Source organism: Alligator sinensis, unplaced genomic scaffold (genome assembly GCF_000455745.1).
Source record: "Alligator sinensis unplaced genomic scaffold, ASM45574v1 scaffold433_1, whole genome shotgun sequence".
NCBI lineage: Eukaryota > Metazoa > Chordata > Crocodylia > Alligatoridae > Alligator > Alligator sinensis.
The window spans coordinates 681,306-700,458 of record NW_005842502.1 but is presented as its reverse complement, the minus strand read 5'-3'; the positions used below and the strand labels follow the sequence as shown (position 1 = coordinate 700,458).

General features: G+C 45.1%; 1 protein-coding gene across 3 annotated transcripts in view; it reads left to right on the top strand.

Moving 5' to 3' along the window:
* CAMTA1 (calmodulin binding transcription activator 1) overlaps nt 1-18,297 on the top strand; it is a 160,498-nt gene extending 142,201 nt beyond the window's left edge. For all 3 annotated transcript variants that reach the window (XM_025213014.1, XM_025213015.1, XM_014523520.2), the window contains one exon: nt 14,000-18,297. In XM_025213014.1, the coding sequence (XP_025068799.1) occupies nt 14,000-14,063 (64 nt within the window). In that variant the 3' untranslated portion in view covers nt 14,064-18,297. The remainder of the gene's footprint in view (nt 1-13,999) is intronic.
* The last annotated feature ends 856 nt before the right edge of the window (nt 18,298-19,153 follow it).

The window sequence follows — 19,153 nt, the reverse complement described above, 5'->3', positions numbered from 1 at the left end:
TGCTGGGGCACAGTCCTGTTTTAGCTGGTGACATTTAGGTAGAGATGAAATAGTGTGTAGGGCGAGGGAAGGTAGGTGGGGCCTAGAGATATCACCAGGATAACTGTTGGCTTCCATTTGATCTCTGTATTGCATTTTACCACCCAACATGGTCCTGAGCTCTGATCTGCTCTTGCCTGACAGAAAACTGGAGCCCCCCCAGCCAGCAGCCAAGGAACAGTCCTCTCTCTCAAGGCAAACAGAGCCCCTTGGTCTCCTCTTCATTAAAGTGAAGCTATTTGTTAAGGTCTCTTTAATGCCATTTTTATGCTAATAGCTCTTTGGTATTGTTTTGCTATCTGAAGCCCTCTGGTGGACCATAGGCTGTACAAAAGGGTGAGTTTAGCTGCCTGCTAGCCAGTTTCTCTCTATTCCATTTTAAATATTTTGCTTTCTGCTTGCTTGCATGGGGCTGCAGCCTAGATATGCCAGTAAGTTTCACCTCCATTAATTATATGAAAAAATACTGTACAAACTAACCCTATTGCAATTACTAACACTACCGCTTTTTACAACAGGACAGAACACTGCAGTAGATGTTACAAATGCATGAATAAGTGAAAAAAGGACCTTTTTATATCCATCACCAGGCATGCCTAGAAAATGGTGTTGGTGGGATCTTTGCAGTATCCAAAATGGCTGTTGTCAGGATTTTCTTTGGCATATGAATGGGTCTTCACTGACACATGCTAAATGAGTAACGACTTCCTTAATACTGACAGTTGCGCTGCAAGCAAATGTTAATGCTGCAATATTCTTTCTCAGCAGACTCCTTCACAAGTGCTAGGATGCACTAGGTACATTTGCTGCAAATGAGCCATGGCAGGATGGGGGAATTCTCTCCTGCTCCTTTCCTAACACAATTCAAGCTGTAGTTGGGTAGTGGGTAAGTCCCTTGGCTGGCTGCTCCACAATTGTTGTTGGGGTCCTTGCTTGGCCAATGACCTTTACCATGAGATGGACTGAAAAACAGTTGAGGATGTTTTAGATAACATGGATGAGTGAGGAGTTGTTGGACAAATCCCTTCCCAGGCACCAGAAATCTAGTTATCCTGTGGTGTGTTGTGTAACATTCGGGTTCTGTCCCTGACGGGGACAAGACAAGAAACAGAACCACAGGATTTGTTCCTGTAGTCAGGAGCATGGGCCTGGCAGTACTGCTTAGAGCAGGCCCCAGCTTTGCAGCACCTCCGACAGGGCACTTTTAAAAAGTGGTGCTGTTAAAGTGTTCTGTAGCAGACAAATGAAACTGGTGCCCCCATGTAGCTGACAACAAGCAGGAGAAGGAGCAGGAAGTCTCCCAAGTAGTGCTCCCTATCAATTGCATAGCTAATATTTTAGAGGTGGCCTTGACTTCCCCTGACACTACCTCCAGCCCCACCTGGTTTGGCTAATTCTGGGGAGACAAAGTCCAGCTTAGTTCAGTGTTTCTACGTTGTGTAGGATTAGCATGGCCATGCTCCTCCCACACTTAGCTAGCCAGTCCCTGCATCTGGCCTAATGATATATACAGGCTGAGGCAGGGATGGTCAGGCAAAATGGTCTGGCTAGCGGCTCCCAGAGGCCCCTGGCTTGTTCATCTTGAAAAGCAGAAAATTACAGTGACTTCATGTAAAAAGAAAAGTGCCTCTACTTATTCCCCAGGGACAATCAATTTTTGTTCAGCTGCAGAGATGAGCCAGACAGTCAATGCTGACCTGCTCTCCCAGAAAGCTAGAGCTGTACTGACTCTTCCTTGTCTGGTACAGATGCAGGCTGGGTTCTCTTGCTTTGCAGGTAGCAATTGTAGGTGTAACTACTAAGACAAAGGTGGAGGAACAAACTAATCTGTCTCCTCCTTAGGACCAAACATGCAGCCCAGGAGTCCTGGCCACTGGGCCCCCAGTGCCCTGTTGCTGTCAGTCCAATTGGTCTCCCTTAGGTGCAGAACACTCCTGGGTCAGAACACCACCTATTGCATTCAGTATGCATAGATGTGACTGGCTGAACCAGGTTCAAAGCAAGCAGAGCCAGGCCCCTGGCTTCCTGGTTCTGCATTCTCCCTCCAGGACTGAGAATGCTGCCCTGGGATCCCAACTCTGAGCCCAAGGCTGCTCCTGTCCAATGGACTGTGCTTCTTCCCTCCTCTGGCAGCTGGGCTCCCACCCTCTTGTAGGGTTGCAGAATCCGTGGATACATCTGAGTGGAGCCAGGGCACTGCCAAAACCTTGTTGGCTTTGCTGTGTTCAGGCCCTGCACTGAGGTCATGTGAAAGAGTCACCACTTGCCCCTATGGCTCTATCTGCTCATGCCTGTGACTTTTCAGAGCAACAGCAAAGAGAAAGGAAGAGAATCCAGCAACTGGGGATGGGAAAGAACAAGGACAGGGAGCCCCACCTCTGCTGCTTGACAGAGACTCAGAGGCCACTCCTGAGCTTGGGGCTTTGTCTTTTTTGCTGCAGGACAGGCTGTGGCTGCCTGGCTCTTTCCAAGGCTTGGGATTCTAAGTAGGAGAGTGTACAGGTTAAGAATTGATTTCTTCAAGATATAGTACGAGGGGAAAGACTAATGCTTTCCTTGTTGAATATGAGCCAGTTGGCCTGGGCTGAACAGAACAGAGATGGCAGAGACGGTGCCATTGGACTGTTCCTTTGAAGACCAGAACTCTAAGCATAGATGCATCCTGCAGTCCCAGGTCTGACTGAGTTGGCTTCATCTTGCATGGTCCATGTGCCACTCAGAGAGCCTACTGGTAGCAGTCTTCATGCAAGACCTTTGCTTGTGCATTTGGAAGCCTGCCTTGTTTTTCAAACATGATACAGTGGTGAATACTCTATAACCATGTGTCAGTATGAGGGCAAAGCTCTGGCTCTGCCCCTGTTTTTTTTTCACCATGCATGCGTGGGAGCGTAAGATGTTCAGTGCCTTAGAGTGAGACCAAGGGCCTGGATATTACTTCTGGGGTAGTTGCTGGGGCAGGCTTTTGACTAGACTAGTGTGTCATTGCTCCATGGACTAGAGTGGAGCACTGGCAGGTTCCACTAGCACAGGATCCTCCAAGTCCAGCACTGCCTGTATGGGGCCAGCCTAGCATGAGGTGTGTCTTGCTGCTGTTGCACTTTAAAATGAACTGTGGGGCATGTGAATTGGGTTCTGAGGGTGCAGCACTGTGCAGGCTGTAAGATCCCTGGAAGTCTTAAATAGTAACATAGAAGCAGCCAGGACTCACAGTCCCTTTGCTCATACGTAACCCGTGGTTATGTTCACTCTGTTGGCATCACAGACTGAAATTTAAAGTGGCCAAAAATAATGAGAAGCCATCCACAGGACATTTTCCTTCTAACCTGCTACTGAACCTCATGCTAGCTCAGAGATGTACGTATATGCATATCCAAAGAGTGACTCCCCACCTCTGAGGTGGTGGAAGAGCAACAGATTATCACAGCGCCAGATTTTCTCAAGACCATTGCCACAGTCCTCTACCATGATGCTTAAGATGGCTCTGATGCCCAATTTGAGTAACCTGGGGGGAGACCAGACACTAAATTCATCTCTAATAACAGAGAAAAATATTGCAAGTGAACCTCTGTGCCTGCTAATCATACAGGTTTGACTGCTCTTTCCTCTCACCTAGGACTTTTGTTTTTGAGGCAGTGAGTGTTTTCAGGTTCATTTGCACAGTGGTCAACTCGGGTCTAGTCCCTGACCAGGGCTTCTAGGCTCCATTCCAACACCAATAATTTGTGCCTCAGGGGAGCAGTGTCAGTGACCCTAAATCAGCCAAAGGAGCAGGTTCCGTGTATGGGGGTCTGTGTGTATGCTTCAGTATGGTGCATCCATAACTATTCTTTCTGCATAGCCCTTGCCATTCACAGTGAGTCAGCAGAGTTTCATATTCTGAATCTCTGTACTTTTTCTGGATTCTGGAAAAAAGAAATGATGAGTGAGGTGTCTTAGCAGCAACTCTGCCAAAGCATGAGAGGCTGTACAAAGGGAGCTCTTTCTTTACAGCTGTGTGTGCGCATGCATTTAAAGTATGCATGCCCTGTGTGTGTGTGCATGTGCACATCATGACCTGCCATGCACATACTGAAGTTTTCATTCTTAAATACTCAGATACTTTTGTTCAGGTGACATAGCACACAAACACAGATCCTACTCAGCCTGCACACACAAACCCATGTTGAGAGCTTACATTGGGGTTCCTCATTAAAACATAAAAAGGTGTTAGGACTTAGTCCTTCACCAGGAATGAGCTGGTTTAAACAGGCCAGGGTTATTAAGGGGAGAGATTTTTATGGGTGGAGGGAGAGAGTGTGTTGCTAAAGCAGGAACAGCAATGTTCTAAAAGGAAACTGTCACTAGTTACTTGCCTCTAAAAGGCCTACCATATGAGAAGGATTATACCTGATATTAGTGTGTGCTGCCATTCCTGATACAAACAGAACAGTTCCTTTCTGTGCACTCCCAGCTCTCCACTCCTGGGCGTAGTTCGTCAAAGCACAGGTGCAAGGTGTATTGACTTGGTACATGCTTACCAAGGGATGCACAAGGCTCCAGCAATTGCATCTGGCATAGGTATACAGGCATCCCAGAGATGGGGTGTGCCAAGCCAGTTTTTCTGGAATGTCAGACTGACTATATCTCTTTCTGCTTATAGTGAAGGGTTGAAGCTGTTTTCTGAGGCAGAACAGCCCCAGGTCACAGTTATTAATAACATGCCAAGGATATGTTTGTTTATAGCACCATCCTCTCAAAACCTGCCTCCCTCTCCCCTTCCTCACTGTCAGGTTAAGTACTGCTCTCCACTTGGGGCAGTCAGTGCCTCTGGTAAGTAACCCTTCCTTGTCTCATACATAAATGAACCACCTCAAGCCTCCCTTTTGCTATGCAGCCCATTTCAGACCCCAGCTGTTCCCAGCAGCAGCCTCCCCTCTCTTGTGCACCAGAAATGGGTCTGTGCAGCAGCCAGTACATTAAGTCCCCAGTTCCTTTTTGCCCCTTGTAGTGACATCTGGAATGGGGAGAAAGGTTTCAGGGGAGGGGGGAATCTGTTTCCTAAGTGATCAGCCAAGAGATCACATTGTGGTAGCTGCAGCAGAAGTTCCCAAGTAATTCTGTTTCATTTACCTCTTGCAGGGGCTGAATGTCTTTGGAGCACAAAAGTATGTGTTCAATTGCAGACTGCATGCTCTGGGGTGTCATTCTTATTGGGCCTTTCTGTCTTTTTTGTTTTGCAACCCAAATGAGGTAACTGAAGAAAGGCAAGAGCTCCCATTTTCTAAATTTTCCACAAGCCATTTCAGCTCTAAGAGCAACAGGTAACTCACCAGAAAGCCTTCTCTAGCTCTGATTCACCCTGCCCTTTTATATTACTGACCTGCAGCATCACCAGAACCTGTGTGCTGTAAAACTCACTGACTCATTAAACATTTTCCTGGCTGGGCATTATGAAGTAAATTTTATGAAACAGCTTTGCCTTATGCTTTACCCATGAAGCCATCACCTGCTCTGACTTTTCTAAGTAGGCCTAATCCATTTGCTTACAAATTCTCATTTGAAACTCAAGGGAACAGATAAAAGAGAAGCTGCTGCTGGCTTTCAGGGCTGTTGTTTACTACATTGCTTTAGCATGTAATGATGCAACTTCTTGGATGTCTTAATACACAATACAATAGGAAGAGCTGTCCAGCAGGGGTGGTGAGAGAGCTGTGAGCATGTTCCTGCCTATCAGGATTCCCAAGTTCACAGCACAGACACAAAGCACCTGAGCCCTAGTTAATTCAGAGGGATGTCACACAGACAGCCAGTGGTGACCTCCACACTTGCGGTTCCTTCCAGCTGCCTTCTGGCGTGGCTGAAAAATAACCATGGCCTTGCAGTGGTGAGCAGGCAGTCTCTGGGTTCTCCAGTGGAGCCTTTGCTAGCACGGCTCTGCTTTTCTCAGAAATACAAAGAAAGAAACACAAGGAAAGAAACTTGCTTTCTTCCCATGTTTTTCCATTGCCCTGAGGACTGTACAGGACTGAGTATACAGCAGGACGAAGGTTCTTGGGGGCAGCTCCTCTAAGCCCATCCTGCCAAGCACAATTTCCAGCAGCAGTACAGCTTCCCCTGAGCCACCCTGTTTACCATTTCACAATGTGGCACAACCAGCAGGCCTGTTTGTGGGGCTGAGACCTACTCCACGTGTCACCAAGAATCTTGGCCCAGTGCTGCTCCCCCCACCCCAAGCCATCCTAATGTCTGTTGCCAGGTATAGACCTGAGTTTTAGATGCAACAGCTTCTCTGGGAGCAACTGTTTCCTGCTTCATGTTATAGGATTTGCTGCGTTTTGTGCTCAAGGTAAGTTGCTAAGAGAGCTTCCCCTCCACCTCCTGAACCGCTGCCTAAAATCTTCAGTAGAGAGAGGAAAGAGAGGTGGCTAGGTGTGCAAAGAGGGGATGTTAAGGTGGAGAGAATGATTCGGCCCCCCTTCAGGAAGGCAGCAGTCCCTGATTGTATCTTGAAAGCTATGTGAGCAGCCAATCTCCAAAAATCCTCCAGCCTGCAGGGGTTGTAGTCAGTCTAAGCCTTCAGCCTAGGGATCATGTTCTGCTTGACTATTTCTTTTGTCTACTGTTAATAAACAAGGTTGTGGTCCCCATTCATGTGAGCACTCACTGCTGCAGCATCACTGAAAAGTGGCAGCATACAAGAAAGCAAACAAGGCTTTCTAATGAATAACAAAAGTAAGGCCCCAGCCTCCCTTACCCCACGCAGAGCATTTTTCCCTATGCTAACCCCACATTCCGGAGCAGGCACCAGGGCAAAAAGCAGCGGCATGAATTTGTCCTGCTGATTTTTTCCCCATGGAAACTGCATGCCCCTGCTCACGGGGATGTGGCCTGTAAGTTTGATACCCCTGAACAACAGGGAGAGGCTGTTGCCATTCCTGGGGTGTAGCTATCTACCACAGGGGGTTCTGAAGGATTTGGTTTGCATACCCTACCTATGACAAGAAGGAAGGGTGCTAAGTGGACCTCTGGGCAAAAACACAGTCTGTTAAGAAACATTTATTACCCTGAGTGAACCAGCCCAGAACTATCTGATAAATAGGTAAGTTTTCAAATGCTATACCAGCTTTGTTCAAACACTGGTTGAAAACAGTCTACTATGGTGGCAGAAACTCGTCAAGAGTAGTCAGAGCCAGAAGCATTCCAGCTCTGCACAGACACTGGCAGGGTGCAAAGGGGACAGGAGCATTCCAGCAGTTCTGTCCTGGCCAAGGCCCTTCCCTTGCAGCAGGGTGCTCCCTTAGTACCAAGAGGAAAGTCAGAAGTAACAAGACAGTATTAGTGTTAAATTTCCAGTGGGTTCTGTGCCACAATTTTGCCACTGCTTACATGTACTTCATACATGTTCCCACACTCCATCCCCAAACATGGTTCCTGGTTAAACGTGGAGTGTTAGTTCTGAAAATGTGGAAAACATAATAAATTCAAATAGTGTTTTGATTAGCATCACATTGATAGCTATTTGCAGATGCTGTGGAGTAGCATTGCAAAGCACACTTGACTTGTATTTGGAAACAGCTGAGCACTCTGCAGCCTCTTTTGTCAGTACATTTCCTCTTTTGGAAGCCATGTAGCTCAGTTAATAGGTTGACTGGCTGTGGACTAGAAAAACTTGGATTTGAGCCCAGGGAGGATGGTAGGCTTTCACTCATTGCTTCCACTTCCAGTGCAGCCCTGAGGCCCACCCAGCCTCTTATCCAATGGGTACCAGGAGCTACAAGGGGACAAAGGTGGCTGAAGCATGGTGCTGATCACATCACCTCTTTCTTGTGCTGAGGTTAAAGAAATAGAGTCCTCTCTCCACTGCCCCAATGGGTCTCAATGGCCTGTAACTGGGACACTTTGCCCTTTCTTTTCAACCTGCAAGATCTATTCAGGCAAATTCCATACAGATGTGTTCTTTAAGCAACAATTGACACTGCAGATCCAAAGTTTATACAGGCCTAGAAACCTTTTCACTTCTCCAAGATTCTTTTCACCAAGAAAGGTGTTGCATATTTGTGAATAGAATCTGTACTAGTGCAAATATTGAAAGCTTGCAGTAATTAATTTACAATAGCATGCACATGCCAGTTCAAGAGAGAGAATTACTAGGTCTGCACCAGTACAGATACTGCATGTCATAGGTTGAAGTTGGCAGCACAGCATGTCTTGCATTTTTCCAGCAAAAGTGCTCCATTAGTGTAGACTTTGCATGTTGAACTGCTAAGTATGGATACAGCATGTCTCAGTGAAAGAGCCACCAGCTTAAGAATTGTGCATGTTCTCAATAAGAGATCTGTAGTAATAACAGGTGAATTTTGTGTTACAGTGAGAGGTGCAGTTGAAAAAATGTGCAAGTTGCACTACAAATTATGCATCAGGAATGGTGTCTGATGCCTGTTTGTGATTAGCCTCAGCATTAAATGCAAAAAAGCACACATCTTTTCAACACCTAGTATAGTGAGGGTCCTGGTCCCTGCCTATACCTCCTAAGTACTACAGCAATACAAGCAATAAATAGTTGTTACTGAGCAAGAAAGAGTTGCAGAGGAAGATGCAGAGGTTGACTTTAATGAGGGACTGCCATGGTACAAGATACACAATGGAGAATGATGTCCATGCACTGGTAACAAGAAAAGCACTGCGGAGTGGGGGGGGCGTGCTCCATCTGTTAACCTCCTTGCTGCTGGGATTCCATCCTCAGGGTTAGCCTCCCTGCAGGGACTTAGGATCAACATCACACTACCTCCAGCTTAGGTATCCTTTCCCCTAGTGAAATTTACCAGCCCAAGGACTTGACCTCACCTCCCACCCTTTGAGAGCACTGTGGCTGCTGGCCTGTCAGCCCTCATGGGAAGGGGTAGAAAGCTCTCAGCTTCTCTCTGTTGAGTTTGTTTCACTTCAGAAAAGATTAAACACTAACAGGAGCAGACCCTGGAACCCCATTCTCTCTGACCAACCTCCTCTCCAACCTGCTGCATTTGTGTTGGGACTGAGTGTGCTCTGAGACCACCCACAGGGTTGGGGCTGGCAGGGGAGATAGGGAGGGGAAGCAGCAAGTTTGTTCATCTTTATGGGGTGCCAAGCATCCTGGGGTTATGCAGCCTTGCTTAGGTGATTCTATACCTTCCCAGCAGGAGAAATATAAGCATGGGGAGGGGTGGGGGGTGGGCAGAAGGGTTACTGGTGGACAGGGTGCCAGGGGAATGTGGATGCCTCCAGGAATGAGTAGGAGCTTTCATAGATTTCATAGACATTAGGGCTGGAAGGGACCTCGGAAGATCATTGAGTCCAGTCCCCTGCCCCAGGGGCAGGAAGTCAGCTGGGGTTATAGGATCCCAGTAAGATAAGCATCCAATTTACTCTTGAAGGTGTTCAATGTAGGTGCTTGAACCGCCTCCAATGGCAGGCTGTTACAGACTTTGGGGGCTCGGGCAGTAACGAATTTCTTCCTTATGTCCAGCCTGAAATGGTCTTGCAGTAGTTTATAACCGTTCGACCTCGTCATCCCTTGGGGCGCTCTGGTGAACAAACATTCCCCCAGATACTGGTGGTCACCCCTGATAAACTTATAGGTGGCCATCAGATCACCCCTGAGCATGGGCTTTTCCAGGCTAAAGAGCCCCAGGGCTCTCAGCCTGTCATCGTAGGGTCTGCTTCCCTGACCTCTGATCATGCGCGTGGCTCTTCTCTGGACTCTCTCAAGCTTCTCCACATCCTTTTTGAAGTTGTGTAACTCTGGCTTATGGAATGTAAAAACTCCCCTTTATTCACTACCGTTTTCTACTCAAATGTAACGTTCCCTCTAGAAATGGCCAACGAAGTGCTAAAAAGAGGGTGTATTTTGTTTGTGCATAGGTACCGGTCATTTGCACGGTGTTGTTATTTAACCTCCCAACTTTTCTTGGCCTAACATTTCCCTCATGACAAGCATCTTTACATGGGGCCCTCGACCTCTGGAACGGAAACGTGGCAGGGAGAATGCCTGGCGCGTCTCACTGCCCCACCAAAAAACTTAGCATGACGATACAGCGGGTCTCGCTCACCCGTGCTCTCCACTGAACCCGTTCTGTTCAATACCAACTGCTGGATATTTAATTTTCACTCAGCACCAAAGCAGGTTTCTGACTTATGGCTACAGGCACACAGGGCCACGTTTACATTTACGAAACACGTTTAAATAAAACCCCTTGTGATCGGTGAGGCTACAAACCCACCCGGACGCGTTCTGCTGACGCCGAGTTTTACACAAGCCTCTTTTTCACTGGGGTGTAGGGGGAGCCGTGTTGGTCTAAGGACACAGGCAGACACGGTTCTTCAGGTGAAGCCGATATCTTTTATTAGACCAACTTAAATAGTCAGCAACATTTTTCTTAGCAAGCTTTTGGGTTTAAAAAACCCACACAACAACCCTGAAGCATCTGCAGCGGGTGCACGCTCCTCCTGGACGGAAGAGTTGGGGCCCTCAACTCGTTACAACCCCCCCTTGAAGCGGCCTGCCCCTCAGCGCCTTGTGCCTTGCAGATCTCGTGCTACTCCAGGCTCCCGCTGCCCGGGGCTGCGCAACCCCGAGCCAGCTCGGATGCAAACTTCCACCTCAAAAAATAACCCCCCCCCGTCTTTGCGGACAGCATGAATCTCGGGGCCTGCTGCAAGGGCACTGCCCGGCTCCACATCGGAGCCGGTTAAGCGAGGCGTCAAAGATCCGTGCCAGGGGCTGGGCTATGATGCTCGCCAGCTCCTTGAGTACCCTGGGGTGTAGATTGTCAGGGTCGGCTGACTTGAAGGTATCCAGCCTCTCAAGGTGTTCCTTCACGAGGTCAGCATTGATGGAGGGCAGGGGATCCCCCTCACCCAGACCCCTCCGTTCTGTAGTGGGCATGGGCATCCCATGGGACTGATGAAAGACCGACACAAAGTACCCATTTAATAGGTTGGCTTTTTCCTGGGCGTCAGTTGTCCCATCTGGTTCATTAGGGGTCCAATGTTGCCCTTGCTTTTCCTCCGGCTCCCCACATATCTGAAAAAGGACTTTTTATTGTCCTTGATGCTCAAAGCTAGTTGGTGTTCAGTTGCAGCCTTGGCTTTCCTGGTTCAGTCCCTGCAGGACCGGATCAGTGCAGAATAGGATATACAGTATAGATTTGGATCCCTGAAGTCATAGTTAAGGTGTCCAAGTCTCTTGATTTAATCCAGATTATATTAGCTGAAATTTATATTCACTGGACCAAATTTGGAAGTGATGTGTAAATCTGTGTCCATTACACACTGATGTTAAGACGTAAAGGCCAAGCTGGTATAGAGACCAAAAGAAGGGGGTCTGGTGGAATCCTTCTTTAACTTACATACTGTTCTAAATTGCTGTCCTTCTTATACTCTTATCATCCAGCCCCCACAGCACCTAATTTACATGAAACAAATGCTCTGTTAGATTCCTTTGTAGCTCTTCCTCCACCCGCAAGGGCAGATGATGCACAACACCTCTAAATTTGCTGTCTTGTGTTGTCTCTAACTCAGTGCTTTTAAGGCACCAACTTGCTGTATATTCATGCTAATTTGGGTCATATTATACCTTTCTGGTAGGAACACTACTCAACAGCAGAACTAGAACATGCAGAGTTAGGTGGCTTTTTCACATAAATACATACCTGTATATTGTAGCTTATTCCAACAGGATGTTTCTGATCTCTATATGTAATATGCCATTTTTTGTTTGTTTTTCCGAGTGAATTACTCTATCACGGTGGCTCATGGAAATGAGTCCACGAATAGCCTGAAAGAGTAAAATGGGGTTTCCTAGTTATGTGCATCAAACTAAAAGAATAGATGTATACAAATGTCCATGTGTACAAATGTATGTGTACAAATGCCAGATCACACTTTTCTGCTGTGCTCATGACTCATAAGCAATGAACAAGCTCACTTCTGCAGAACAGCTGTGCAGCTGCCTCTTTGTTAGTTGGCCAAGTGGAATCAGAATGAAAGCTACTATATAATGGAGACAAAAAGCTGTGACAGAAACACATTCCTGCCCCTTGGAGAACTAACAACCAACTCCTCTGAGTCTTGGTTTTCTGTTAGCATCTTGTCCTGTGTCCTGCCCCAGTCAGAGCTGGACATCTACATCTATTTATTTTTCCCATTCTCTGTAATGAAAAGTATCATAAGCAACAAACAGCAAGTGCCCATTAGCACCAGGAGGCAGGCTGCTCTCTTTTGGGCATGACACAGAGGCACTCAGTGCTTCGTTTTAAATTAATTTTTTACTGCACAGCATTACGGAAGCAACATGCTAGAGCTTTGTGAATAAGAACCTAGCACTCCCAAAAACAGGTGCGCCAGAACTCGGCAAGTGAACAATTTGCTGTCTGCATTTGTCAAGTGGCTACAACCAGCATGTAGGTGTCCTATGCCAAGTATTGAGTACCAGGAGCAGCCTTCTGGCACAGCAGGTTAGTCCCTGTGAACAGGCAGTGGCTCTGACTGTGCCAGTAAGGGTGACCACCTTTTCAAAATGGAAAGGCAGGACACATGTCCACCTCATGCCCCCACCACTGATGGCACGGCTGGAGCGGAGCCAAGTGGAGCCCATGGGGGGCAGGGGAGGATGCAGACAACCTTGGGGGTGTGCCAGTAAGGGTGACCACCTTTTCAAAATGGAAAGGCAGGACACATGTCCACCTCATGCCCCCACCACTGATGGCACGGCTGGAGCGGAGCCAAGTGGAGCCCATGGGGGGCAGGGGAGGATGCAGGCTACCTTGGGGTTCCCCACCCTGCTGCCCTTCCCCCAGGAGCCCTGCACCAGCCGTACTGCCATGGCAAGGTGCCCTCTGCCCACCTGGCAGCAGTGGGGAGCACTACTCCACAGCACTACTGCAGTGACTCCGAGGGAAGGGTGGCAGGGTGGGGAGCCCTGAGCCGACAGCAGGCAGCCCTCATCCACCCCACGTACAACTCTGGGGAGGCATGTGTCTCCCCATTCCTCCCTCTCTGGGAATGTGTGCAGCATTGGGGAGCCAGCAGCCCTGGTGCCCCCGGATAAGCCGCCCATGGCTGCATTCCATTCCCCCAGATTGGCCCCATGCACAATCCTGCCTCAGTCCTGGGCCCCATGCACCACCCTGGCTGGACAGCTCCCCCAGCCTCTGTCCTGCTCCCCCAGCCCCTACCCCATTCGCTCCCTCACCATAGGGGCCTCAATCTGCCCCCTTCCTGGCCCCCATCCCCTCCCCCCATAGACTTACCTGCAGGGAGCTGCTCTCCTGCAAGGGGAAAGTCACTGTTTCCTGTCTTTTTCCATAGAGAACAGAGAACCCAGATCCCTGTACAATACTGGGAATCCAGGACAGATACTGTCCTGGAGTAATTCAACCTGGGACAAAGACTTGATGTTCACATTTCGGGAGTGTCCCACCCAATTAGGGACTGGTGGTCACCCTAATGCCAGTCCATCCTACAGTCAGAAAATGCAAGGGCTGTCAGTGAAGTTGAGACAATATGAAGAGGAAGTGTATTCCCTAAACGTGGGTGGTTCTAATTTAACTGCCACGCAGAGAGGCATATAAAGACTCTGCTGATTTGTAAGGTACTGTATATGTTAATGAAAGGGCACTTTACCCAAGGGATCTGATTCATAGGGAGTACCAAAGCAGCCAAAAAGGCATGTGACTAAATAAAGTCTATGCCAGAATGAACTTAGGAGGTAAACAGTGGCTCAGAAAGTGGTTGTGAAAGGTAAATTCTTCTTTATGAAAGTGTTTTCTCTCAGTCTTCAGCCTCCCTCTGTCCCAACTGTTTGTTGTAGCAGGAGCTTCTCTTTTTCTACTCTCTGGGAGGTTACTATTTCATACTGCAGGTTTTAGTAAAGAAGCCCCTTCACTTTCTCCTTTGGAAGAGTTTAGGGATAGAAGTGTTACATTGTCCCTTCTTATTTTTTCAGAGTGAAAGAATTGAAAAAGGCCAAGGAACTTGAAGAGACGCAGCAGCATCCCGTAGCAATGTGACATTGCTTTTCAGACTGTTTTCATTTTCTGTTTTTAGCAGAGACATATAACAGCAACAACAAAAAACACCCCACTGCAGGTCTGGGAGGATCAGCTGCAGGATTTTAACAGTAATGTTTTGGTCATTGCATTTGCACTTTCATGGACAACTTTTAATTTGTTCAGCAAGACATCTTGGAACTCAATCTTCTGTTGGATCATGAGATAAAAGACACCAGGAGGAATTTGTGAGTTGCTTCATTCTCTCAGAAAGAAGAAGCGATTAATTATCCTTTTCACATAGGGCTGTATTAAAACAATGTGTGGAACTGTACAAATATTATACCAAAAATATTGTTAAGAAAAGTTGGGAATGCACAAGCAACACAAGAATGCTATTCCTGCACCTGTCAGGCATCTCCAAGAACCTGAAGCTTTGGGATTCTCAGTGGAGGGGCTTATCAGTAAATCTTTATTGGGTCCATGCATTCTCATTTTGTTCGTACTTCTGTCCTTTGTTTTTGTTTGAATCTCTCTACAGCACACTTAATGCAACTTTTTAAATCTGCAGGTTTTTAATACATCCCTGGGGAATTTACAGAGGGGGTTGGCTTCCAAGGTAAACGGGTAATGCATGGGAAACAAAGAGAGCAGCTCGATCAAGTTTTAGAGTTTCTTTTTGGTATTTTTCTAGAACCTGCAAGTATATCAGTTGTCATGTACTTTTCTCATATTCAGCACTTTATTTTCTAGCCTTACTCTCATGTGATATTTTAATTATTTTCTTTAAATAATTTGTAAAGCATGTAGTATGTTCTTTTTGGGATTTTTTTAAAGTAACCTTTAAATTTCTTGTTCTACAGAGTCACATACATATGTTGCCTGGACATTTTTACCACCTAAAGATCAGAGTGGTGCTGCATTCTGGCCAGTAAATTTCTTATTTTGGCTATTTCATCAAAACCTGGGCAGTTTCTGTATATATAGAAGGTAGAAATGGAAAATGAGAAATAATATTTGAAAGGGAATATATTGATTAATTACTAAATATTTTATTCACAAAGGGTCAATAACTTGGCAAGATAAAATTATTATTTGTATAGTTTTGTCTGAATGAGCGAGAAGAGTGTGGATGTATTGTTTGTACATATTGTATATATTAAAACAAAGAGATATGTGCATGAATTCAAGAAAAAAAGAAATGAAAAAAGCAAAGCATTAGTGGCTATGGTCTGTAAAATGAAACAAAAACTTTATTTCACTATAAGAAACTTTATTTTAAATGTTCTTTAGAAGAACATTTTGCTAAAGCATGACTAAATGGCAAAAAAGAGCTACTGTATTTAGACTTAGGAAAAAAGGCAGAGTAACATTACTAAAAAAGGATATGTTTACATTTGATTTTGGCTACCAGGAGTTGATTTTATTTTATTTTATTTTATTTTTCTTTCTTTCTGTATTTCTTTTGCCAATGGTGCCAAGTAATGTGAATGCTAATATTGCTTAAAAAAATTAAGTTACTTTCGCAAAGCAGATAATCATAAGAATACAAAATCGTATCTAGCTTAACACCATACACTCACTCCAATAAAGAACACTTAGAATGAACATAAACTGAAAAAAAAGAAATAGTATGAAAGTAGAAAATATGTTTCACATTTTCATATCTCCTGCTGGAAGTCAGAAAATGTAATAAAAATTGCACAAAAACAAAAAAAAATAAAAATAAGTAAAAACTTAAAAGATGCAAACTGATCTTGTAGGGGTGTCATGGTATATTGCTATTTCCACATAGTGAGGAGCCAAAGAAATCAGATATTTTAAAAAGTGAAATACTAATGTAAAACTGTCGTAAAGTTTAAACAGGATGGGCAAGATTCTGATCTTAATTGCACTGGGATGTATCAGGAGTAATACCCCTGAAATTGGCACAGTTACTCTGGGTTTACACAGGTGTAGCTAACATCAGAAACTGCTCCTGTGTGTTTATTTTGCTAGTGCCAGTTTAAAATTTCCAAATGATTGGTGTAAATTTTAGATGGTTAGTTTTAGAATAGTTGTTCTTACTTGATCCAGGCCACCAACTGAAATATGTAATTGCAAGGCTTGTTGTGAAGCCTAAAAATATCACAGATTATAAACTTTTAAACTGGTGTCTTTAAAAGAAAAGTAAAGACAAAGGTTGTGGCAAAAAAACTGGGGTCAGTGCTCTTGGTGCCTTTTCTATAATTGTACCTGTTTTTAATTACTTCTTTTCACTGCCAGCATTGAATTACAGTGTATGTGCTACAGCTCATGATCAGAACACTCTATACATTTGTGAACTGCTGCTTTATGATCTGATTCAATAAGAGAAATTGTCTGGCTGCCACATTGTGGCTGTGGCAGCCTTTTAACTTCAATTTATTTTATTGAATTGGAATACACATTATGTATTCCACACACAAAAAATGGGAACAGGAAATGGAAAAAAGAAACTCCTTCTGGAATGCTCTGTATTAATACTGGAAGAACTCTGACACTTTGAATGTGTTTGTCCCATTTGCCAGTATTATGGCACATATAATTGATCTTTTCCTAACGAGAAAAAGTAATGACCTCAGTGGCAGTATTTAACCCCTTGCGTTTGTACTGAGAAACCATGTCTACACAAGATGATTTAATGTGCAACAGGCTAATCTACCGTGCAGTAAAGCGTCACCGCTTACTGTGAAGTAAATTAGTTTACCGCGCTGTAAATTTACTGCACAGTAAAGCCAAATAGCATTAACTGCACATGTAGACATGCCCACAGAGTCAGTAATATACAGAGCTATTTCAAGTTACTCTTCCAAATCCATGGGCCTTGTGATGTATCTACTGACAGGGGCCCTGCTTCAGCCAAACACATAAGTGCGTGCTTAATATCAAGCATGTAAGCAATTCTGTTAGCTTCCATAGGAGTATTCACATGCTTAAAGTTAAGTATATCCTTAAGTGCTTTGCCGTGTCAGATCATAAGTCTTCAGTGTATCAGTGACCACTGGTGAGTTAAATACACTGTCCCACTGAAGTGAAGTGATTCTATTCACCCTTTTCTTGATTGTGGAACTCATATTTTAATAGATGATAGTGCAGCTTTCTGGGAAAATCAGGATTCCCAAGTGCCAGGAGCAGGATCTTCTGTCTCCTGCAAGTGGAATTGCTCCTTCATGTAACACATCTGAAAACAGTAATACTGTGTGAAAGAAATACAGAATATAACATGAACCCCCTCTATGGTTGCACGCTTACAGCAGTTCCACACAGTAGTTGGCGCCCGATGGGGAGTCCCCAAAACTTGCATGTAAAACTAGTATAGATGTCTCTCTTTTGTAAGTTTTATTTTTGTAACTGTGCATGTAAAGCATCACTGAATCAATGGATCTGTTGAAGAACTCAGCTGCTGGAACCATGCAAAATGTTTTGAATTGCCCTTAAAATATGGAAAATGTTTTCTGAATGCTTTATATTCTTTCTGCTGTAAATTAAAAACAAAGAAAATTTCCCCATACTAAGTGTGTGTTTTTTAACCTTCCATTTTAACCAAGAAGGAGCTGCATCTTCCTTGAGTAACTATAGTTAGCCTTTTAAAAAGCAAGTCTGTCACATGACCTATTTGCAAACATCACTCAGGTTCTTGACTGGCTGGATTTCAAACGCAGCTGTCTTTTTTGATTTTTTTTAAAACTATCATAGACCCAAATCCTGCTGTGTAGTGGATATGCAGGTTTGACTGGACTGAGTGGGTCCAAGCACTCACATCTGAGAGAATGTGATCCTTAAAATCTCTTGATCTGTCTTTCTTCTGGATTGTAATGTGTACCCTCCGTCCGGTATGTAGACCAGCACATTTCAGGACACTTCTTAAGTATTAAACTTACTGGGCTTTCAACTGGCTTCTGATGCCCCCAAGAGTTCCAGGTAATTACTCAGAAGTGCACTGCCTGCCACATCTTTCTAAGATCTCAGGTCAGCCCAAAGATGCTCAGCCTGGTGTTGGGCACTGCCATAAAAGATTCAGGGAGAATGCATGGTCCTCACACCTCACTTCCTAGTTAGGCAGTAGTGGGACAGGCTGGATAAGGCTCCTTCCTCCATTTTTTGGTTCCCTTTGCTATGGGGTAAAAGTTTGTCTTTTGACTGTTAAATCAGCTTTTACAGCAGAAAGGAAATGGGTTTCGCCGTCCTGGACGCTGGTCTCCCTTTCTGTATGTGTCTCATGGCAACATTTAGCAACATGGCTACAACCCCTAGAAACCTCACTGTATTTAAAATATGTGGGGGCAAATTCATCCCTGCTGTAACTCCCCTGAAGCCAACAGTCAGGGGAGATAAGTTCTGAGCCAGGCTCAGAGACTAGTGTCTGGCAGATACTAGAGATCATGATGCTGTATGAGATGGCAGAATAATTTCTAAGGAAAACAACTGAAAACTGATCAAAGGTTGATGGGTTTGATCCATGCCTTCAGGGATGAATTTGGCCCAGTTTCCAGGCATGACAGTCACTGTCTCTCCAGACTGAGATGTGCTACTCACAGTGCACTTTCCAATGCAAACCAGGGTACAAGTGCTTATGTTTCTATTGCACAATATTAATGACACTTCCCTGCAGGAAGGAGCAACTGAACCCTACATCCAGGAAGATTATAGATGTACGAATGATGTTAACAGAATAAAATGGAACAGGAGGAGCTTAAGAAAGTATCAAGAAATATTTGACCAGCACTTAGATGGCTCTAGTCCTGATTAAGGCCTTTAGAATCTATTGTAATGGAAATATATAATAATAAAATATATATTTCATTTAGCAATTTTTAACTTTCTGCAAACAAAAGTCAGTACCTCTCCTATTGGAAATATTGGGAAATTACATTACATCAGACCTCAGTAATGGAAATAACCCTTTTTGCTTTTATAGCATAAATAATCCAGAAGGTGTGCTGGTCCTGAGTCAAATGATTCAAACATGCATATCTGGTCAAACCAGATTACACCTCGGCAGTCCCTGTGTCCTCACAGACTGCGCAGCGATCCCAGACAACTAAACCTGCCAAGGTAGAGTGTTGTCCCGGGCCAAGACACTGCGATTT